Here is a 7,883-nt window from a genome sequence, read left to right as displayed (position 1 = left end):
CTGAAGGGAAAGTACAGTAGAATGCAGAAGAAGAAATTTCAACACACTTCAGCAATAAAAAAAGACACACAAATGTTCATCTAGAGTAATTTGTACTTATTAGTACGGTTGAACTGGATCATCGAAGGTCAGAAGCTAATAGAATAGGATTAAATACATAAAGGATATTTGTGTTGTTTAACATTTAATTATTGCAGGTTTGCGTCATATTCTGAGTTGCATTATTTTTATTCATTTTGAGGAATACTGAATCTGTGGAGTTTTGTTTTTTTGTGAGTGAGATGAATTAATGCATATTCATATTTATTTTAGCACTACAGTAACATCTGATTTCTCTCAACATGGGGACAGGAGAGCTGTCAGTTAATAAATTGACTCACAGTTAATACAAACCAATACAAGAACAGCTGACCATAACCTAACCCTGCTGTTCAATGATCAATGAGCTGATCACAGCACAGATTCTTTGATTTCTCATAATATCTCAATAGTTTCCCAACACACAGTATTTCAGTGAGCTCACTTTATAATTAACTTTTATCATGTCAATTATAGACATTTATCAGGACCTGTAAATGTAATTCTTTGCAAATAAACACCTTAAACACACAAGCACACTATAAACACGTCGTAAGCTTGTGAAAGTGTGGATCTGTAGCTCAATACATGCGTCCAGATGAGAGTTTGTTCACAGGCCGTGATGAAGGTCAGATGTTATCCGTCCGGAGAAATCATAAAGTTGCCTTCCTCTGAAACTCCAGCAGTGAATGAAGAATAAAGAGGAGGCGCTGATGCACGCTGCGATTGAGACGCTCAAGGACACAGGCTTTATCAGCACATATTATCCAGCTTTGAGACGGCTTACAGACTGGTTATGGTTCATCATGAACTGAGTGAGAGAACAGGTACACAGTATTTGACTTTATTAATAAAAGATAAAACCTCATGAATAATAAAAGATAAAAAATCATGAATGATGTTCTAGCATTGTAAAACCTAATAAAAGGCTGTAAATCTCTTAAGAGCAGCTCAATTAAACCAGTACACAATAAAAATAGTTAATAATGAAACTAGGTCAACATTAGTTTAGCATGATGCATTTCTTTCTTCTGATTTTGAGCTCTCGACGGGCTTCTTGAGATTCTGCTGCGGTGTAACATCTCACGTTTCTGTCCCTATTGACCCAGACAGGCTTTAGAATAATCTCGTAGCTCATGAAGATGAATCAGACACAACGAGCTGTGAGGAGAGGCTTTAATTCTATTTTGCATCATTTATGCCTATACAGAGCCAAAATAGCAACTATCCCAGAATTAATTTTAATGGCATCACAGAACACAGCAATTACGTTGATGACATCACAACGGTCACATGACCACGCCCTCTTTTCTTGCTGAAAGACTGTTATCTACGCTTTGCTTGTCTACAGCAGCTAAAAGAGCATCTGGTCTGATAAAAACATGCTAAAGACGAAGTGAAAACATTAAAGCCAGAGTAATGAGAGCTGGCACAGACTGCACTGTCTGCAGACTCATAGTGATGTGATGTAATGAAGGCCGGATCCTGTGTGATGATGGGGCTCGGTGATGATGAATCCCGGCAGCAGACCGGCTCGCTCTTCCTCCATCAGAACCCCCGCCTCTTCACGGCCGCGCTCAGAATCACCAGCTCCAGTTTTAGGGCCGAAGACCCAGTCTGAGGAGAGACGATGAAAACCGTTCACATGAAAATGTGCCAGAACACACACTGCTTATATTATAAGACACAACCATCCATCAGTCATCCTCAGTGTGAGAGGACGCATCTCAAATATCATACGCTCACTGTTGTGAAGAGCTCAGCTGTGCAGAAGATTTTCCTGAAGAACAGCGGGCGGTTTAATGATCAGGACAAGCAGAGACTCGTGAACAACCGCCACAAAACACACAAACAGGAAGATACAGACATCAGAAGAACTGAGAGCATGGAAACGTGGACTACGTCTCAGTGTCTGTGACGTGAAAGCTTCATCACGACAGGACTATGATTTATTTTTAAATGACAGTGCCGGCCATTCACACAAGATGTGCAAATCGCAGAGCTGCTGTTTCTGTTGTCCATTTTGAGCACAGATTAAGAGTCAGAAAGGTGACGCACATCTGAGTCTGAACCCAAATGATGTCCAACAAAACAAAGGCTTACAGGAGAAAACTGCAGAAACACGACACAACGGCAGGGATGCGGGAAGAACAACACGCCACCGCTGACGATACCTGCCAGGTCATGAAGCAGGTCAACGATCAGGTGACCCACAATCGCATACGTGACCAGAACCAGCAGCAGCAGTCCCACAGTGATGTACAGCACATGCGGCGGCACAGAGATGGAGTCTCGCGCCGGAGGTCTGACCCGTGAGACTGCAGCAAACGCTGAGAACCCGCGGCCCACGAGAGCCTCTCCTCTGCAGAACCAGACGAGGAGGAGAGGAGAGAGTCCATGCTGACTGACAGCGTCTGTCCCGGAGCCGATCTGAACTTTCAACATTCAACACTCCTGCTAACCAACAAATCTGCTGTTCAGAAAATGAGAACGAGAGAGAGAGAGAGACATATAGGGCAGCACACTTAATTACAGCTCACGACATAAAGAAATAAAGAAGGTTTTAAAGTTTTCTAATCACAAACAATATCTGCCTGGATTACAGGGGAACGATTGAGCCGCAGAGAACGAGGAGATTAAGCCTGTTTTAATCAAATCCTGAATCCACCAGCGTGTGTTCCAGCACACCGAACATTCCCCAGATTAGGAGAACCACGTCCAGAGATTCCCATCTAATCCAGCAAAGGAGAGAATAATGGGCAGGTAGGACCGTGTCACACTTCACGCCACAGACGCTACAGTAATGTAGAACTGAGAGAAACCTGCAACTCAAACGCACTTCTTACCTTGACACTTAATTTCTTTGTGCACATGATGTGAGACTAAAGTCCTCATGCTACCGAGCTGTGCCGCTCTGTCTACTCCGGACACACTTCATCTGGATCCTCTGAATTTAACCTCATCAGCTCATATAAGAGAAAGGTCCACTCCACGACTGTGATGCTGATGTTGAGCACGACGATCAAAACCATGAGCCAGTGCAACATGCTGGTGTTCTGTGGTGTCTCTGCGCGAGATGCTGTCCTGCTATAATCCACTGATCACACTTGAAAATGCTGTCATATGCATCTCCAAAACTAATCCAACTGTTTATCTAATAAGCCTTCAGCTCAGATCCCATCTGCACTGCTTACAAGCCCCCCCTGGACCCCCAGCAGCTCAGTCTCTTCTGATGAGCTGAATCAGGTGTTAGATGCGGGACACACAACTCCTGCAGCGCTGGACCGTCTCCGAGCAGAACCTCACATGGGATGCTTTTCATGCTTCACCTGTTATTTCATTTCTTCTCTCAGGTGAAATAAAGCGACACGACCAGCAACTCTTTCTTAGAAAACGGCCATCTGTGTCTCTGTGACAAACGTTATTTGACTCTTTTTAGTGTGTGATGCAAAGAAATGCATTCATGTTTTCATTAGATCATCAGACAATTAGCATGTCTCCATTCATCATATAAAAATGCTTAAGTGTATTTGAGAAAATACAGTACTGACTGTAATAATGTGTCCTCAACCTCTCAAATATTCTGAATATAACCGCTGCACAAGGGTTTCAAAGAGAAGGGTTAAAAATATTTTCCTGCAATTACAATGTAGTGCTGAAGGTTTAATAACTAAATATAAGAGTTTGAGAAAAGCCCATTAAGAAGCCGTATTTATTTACTGTTAATCTGACAGTTGATGAACTGTAGTGAAATGACTGAAAAAAGGCACCACTTCCTACTGGGCAAGTTGTTTCTTCAAGAAATATCCTATCTAAAGAGTTAAAAAAAACAATAAACAATCTATGCATATAGTAGTGATTATATAAGTGAGGGAAAGTTGGAATACATTGAACCGTGAGGCTGTTTTCCTCTTACCTGTAAATGAACAAACGCTCCACAATTCCCAAACGGTGCGTCTGTTACAGAACAAAAGAAAAAAGAGCTGACAGAAAACTTCAAACTGCAGGGGAAGCTCTGTAGCTGCAGGCGTCTGACGCAGAGGAGACTCTCTATGAAGCTGCGTGAGATCTGCATGCTGACGACTCTACGCCGGAGACACGGCCGCCGCGGCTCTGGCCTCCTCCGTCTCGGCCTCTTTGAAGAAGACCTCCGACATCAAGAAGGTCCAGAAGATGATGCTCATGGTCGTGTTGACGATGACCATGAAGATCATGAGCGGGTGCAGCATGCTGGCGGTGGATGAGCTTTGGCTGAACAGGAGCGTGTGGCGAGCGTCAGTCTCTCCAGAGACGCAGATAATCTGGCTGTAATGAGTGACCGCAGACAGAGTTTCAACACTCAGCCTCACCACATATGATCCCAGCAGAACATATGATCACTGTGACTGGACGCTCATCTACAGGTCCTACAGTATATCTTCGAGAACTTCAAATGACCCTTGACCTGAATACACCCGTCTTCCCTGATATTATCTCAAGACAACAGGAGATATAATCCTCAACCTAATCTTGTGCCAGATTTCACTGCTTATTCTTAATCTAAACCCTCAGAGACAGATGGCATGTTATGATGAGCACTGTTAAAGGGATGGTTCACCCAGAAATGACCATCCTGTCGTCGTTTACGGTCCGCTCAAACCCGTGTCATGTTTGGAAGGCGAAAGAAGATATTTTGAAGAACAACGGAAACGACAACGGACCCCATTGACTTTTCTTGTATGGACAAAAACATGACACCAACAAACATCAATTCAAACATCAGGCAGGATATGATCATAATGAGAGGCAACATTACTGTTTATGTTTAATGATTTAAAAGAATGCCAGTGAATGATTATTAAAACACATCCATACAGCATTAGAAAGCACAGTACAAAGATGTGACGTTCACAGTCTTTATGAAGAAGAACATTTCTTTCAGACTTATCTGTATCTTCAGGATCTTTCCTCTTCACTAAAGTCTCTTTTCTTCATGATGTTTGAGTCTCAGTGTGTTTGATTCAGCTGCTGATGTATGAATAAGTTCTGCTCAGTTTCACACAGGTGTAGAGAATCACATTAACTAACAACACCATCCACTAACTCACCGGTTCCCAACCGTTCCTGGAGCCCAGCTCTGCACGATTCATTTCAGGTCTTGGAGTAGGCTTGTTCGAGACTCATCGGAAGCACCGCCAGAGCGATTCAAAAGCATAAAGAGCCGCCTGCTCTCCAATCGCTCTCGCGGTGCTTTGTTGTCACACGCCGATGCGTCTCGAACAAGCCTACTGTCTGCTAATGAGCTGATGATCACTGCACTAACTAACCCACAAACACACTACTGACAGCAGCTCAGAGCCGTGTGTCTTTCTGTACAGTTCATTACTCTCGCTGTGATGTTCTGCATTCAGATGTGACTGAAGTGAACAGATGAGATCAAGTTCTGGAAAAGACAGCACAAAACAGAGGAGGAGAAGAGCCAAAGCACTGCAGCGCTCAAGGACGGCAGGCTGTTCACAGACACGCTCGATGTCTCTGTCTCAGCAGGCCAGCGTCCGCTGCTGGTTCTCCTGCTGCAGGAAGTACTGGCAGAACAGCGCTCGGACTTCCTCTCCGTCGTGGTCATCAGAGGCGGGTGACACCTCGTCTGCGGGCTGTGGACTCTCCTCGTGACGCACCGCCTCCTCCCAGTGCTCGATGAACTCGTCTCCGTGCACCTCGCACACATTGTGCAGCACGCAGCAGGCCAGGATCATGGTGGGAATCACGTCCATGCGGCAGTCGTTCCTCTTCAGCAGACACTGCCAGCGCGCTCGGAGCCGCAGGAAGGCCTCGTCCACCACGCCGCGCGCCCGCTCCAGCTTACGGTTAAACGCTCTCTGAGCATCCGAGAGCGCGCCGGACTCCGGGAAGCTCTTCAGCAGCCAGCTCTTCAGAGGGTATCCGGCGTCTCCCAGCATCAGATATCCCAGCGGCCGGCCCATGAAGTCCAGCGGCGGCTCGTGCAGCAGGAACCCGTCGCAGCCGCGTGCCCACAGCGTGGAGTTCTGCAGGATGGCCGAGTGCTCGGTGCTGCCCGGGAAGCCGGCACACACGTCCCAGAACTGCCCCAGCCCGTTCACAGCGCCCTGAGTGACCACCGACAGCCAGCCGCGGCTGTTCCAGTAGCTGTGCGTGTTGCTGGATGGAGCGATGATGGGCACGTGGAGGCTGCCGACCGCTCCCACGCAGTGAGGGAAGCCCCAGCGCGAGGCGAAGAGTCGTGCAGCATCCTCCAGCTCCTGCTCGCTCGGGGAGCGTAGGTACAGCGGCCGCAGCAGCAGCACGATGGCATGACACACGTCTCGCACACACTTGCAGACGGTGGAACGGCCCACGCCAAACAGAGCGCTGATGGTGCGGTACTCCACGTTAGAGGCCAGACGCCACAGAGCCACGGCCACACGCTTCTCCAGCGGCAGCGCCGGACGCAGACGGGTGTCCTGACGGCTCAGCCGCGGCTTCAGCTTTCCGCACAGCAGGAAGAACGTCTCTTTAGTCATGCGGAACTTCTCCAGCCAATCGGAGGGCTGGAACTCCCTCATGACCACACGCTCCCACCAATCGGTGCTCTCGATGCTGCTCCAGACCCTCGTGGGGCGCGCCGGTGGGCCACCGACCGGACGAGACGTTTGAGCAATCATCATCTGCGAGAGGAAAACAGCTCTGTTAGGGTCACCTGCGCAGTTCAGGAGTGTAGAGAATGTCTCGTATTCAGATTATATGAAGTATTAAAAGTTCATAGAATTTTTGCAGTAATGAGCAAAATGAAGTATTTTCTTAAATATAAATTTAAACACAATATTAAAGGGATGGTTGATTGTGTTTATGGGGTGCAGTCTAACATGTGTTGATGCATTATTTTTCACATAATTTACCTTTATTCTACACAGCTCTGTCCCTTCTCTGATAAACACTCTCATGATTTCCTGTTATTATGAAGCCCCTCCCTCAGGGGCGTAACTTTGCAGATATTGTCTATGTTCAAACAGCAACTTTACACACTAACTACAGTTAAAGTTAAATCACAATCAACCACCCCTTTAAAAAATCTGAAGCTTGTAGATGTCATAAATAAATGTAGATTTAGTTTCTTAACTTTTTTATACTGTGGACAGCTCAACGTGCTGCAAATGAAAAAACATGCAAATAGAATAAAACCCATCCAAATTAAGAAAACATCTTCATCAGTTTGACAGCACAACACGACCAAATACAGAAACGCACTGCAAATACTCACAGACCGCATCGGAAAAGTTTAAGGGAACTGCAACAAACAGTTCCCTTAATGTTACTGACCACAACATTCTTTTGAATAGACTAGAAAACTTTGTTGGCATTAATGGAAGTGCATTAGCATGGTTCAAATCGTACTTATCTGACCGCCATCAATTCGTAGCAGTGAATGAAGAGGTATCACATCGATCACAAGTGCAGTATGGAGTACCTCAAGGCTCAGTACTAGGGCCGTTACTCTTCACGCTTTACATGTTACCCTTGGGAGATATCATCAGGAAACACGGTGTTAGCTTTCACTGTTATGCTGATGATACTCAGCTCTATATTTCTACGCAGCCCGGCGAAACATACCAATTTGAAAAACTAACGCTAATACTATTAACGCTAACGTTAATAGTTGAAAAACTATTTGAATGCATAGTCGATATAAAAAACTGGATGACGAGTAATTTCTTACGGCTAAATCCTGAAAAAACAGAGGTGTTAATTACTGAATTACTGACAGCCCTGATATATATATATATATATATATATATATATATTAATTT

At 45.5% G+C, this 7,883-nt stretch overlaps 1 protein-coding gene across 1 annotated transcript; it reads right to left on the bottom strand.

Annotated features, from left to right (window-relative positions):
- Positions 1-1,336: 1,336 nt before the first annotated feature.
- LOC107655473 (putative nuclease HARBI1) lies at positions 1,337-6,740 on the bottom strand. The gene is made up of 2 exons (XM_016442967.1): positions 5,166-6,740; positions 1,337-1,695 (listed from the first exon to the last, which is right to left on the bottom strand). Exon 1 carries the CDS (start codon positions 6,738-6,740, stop codon positions 5,598-5,600), a length of 1,143 nt encoding a protein of 380 aa, XP_016298453.1. The 3' UTR covers positions 1,337-1,695; positions 5,166-5,597.
- Positions 6,741-7,883: the final 1,143 nt, after the last annotated feature.

The sequence above is a fragment of the Sinocyclocheilus anshuiensis genome, unplaced genomic scaffold (assembly GCF_001515605.1).
Source record: "Sinocyclocheilus anshuiensis isolate Anshui unplaced genomic scaffold, SAMN03320099.WGS_v1.1 scaffold1116, whole genome shotgun sequence".
Taxonomy (NCBI): domain Eukaryota; kingdom Metazoa; phylum Chordata; class Actinopteri; order Cypriniformes; family Cyprinidae; genus Sinocyclocheilus; species Sinocyclocheilus anshuiensis.
Note: the sequence above shows the minus strand (reverse complement) of the source record. Positions and strands in the feature narration are given on the sequence as shown.

Excerpts from the sequence above, each read along its gene's own strand:
- LOC107655473 (XM_016442967.1), bottom strand. The coding sequence starts at position 6,740 with ATGATTGCTCAAACGTCTCGTCCGGTCGGTGGCCCACCGGCGCGCCCC.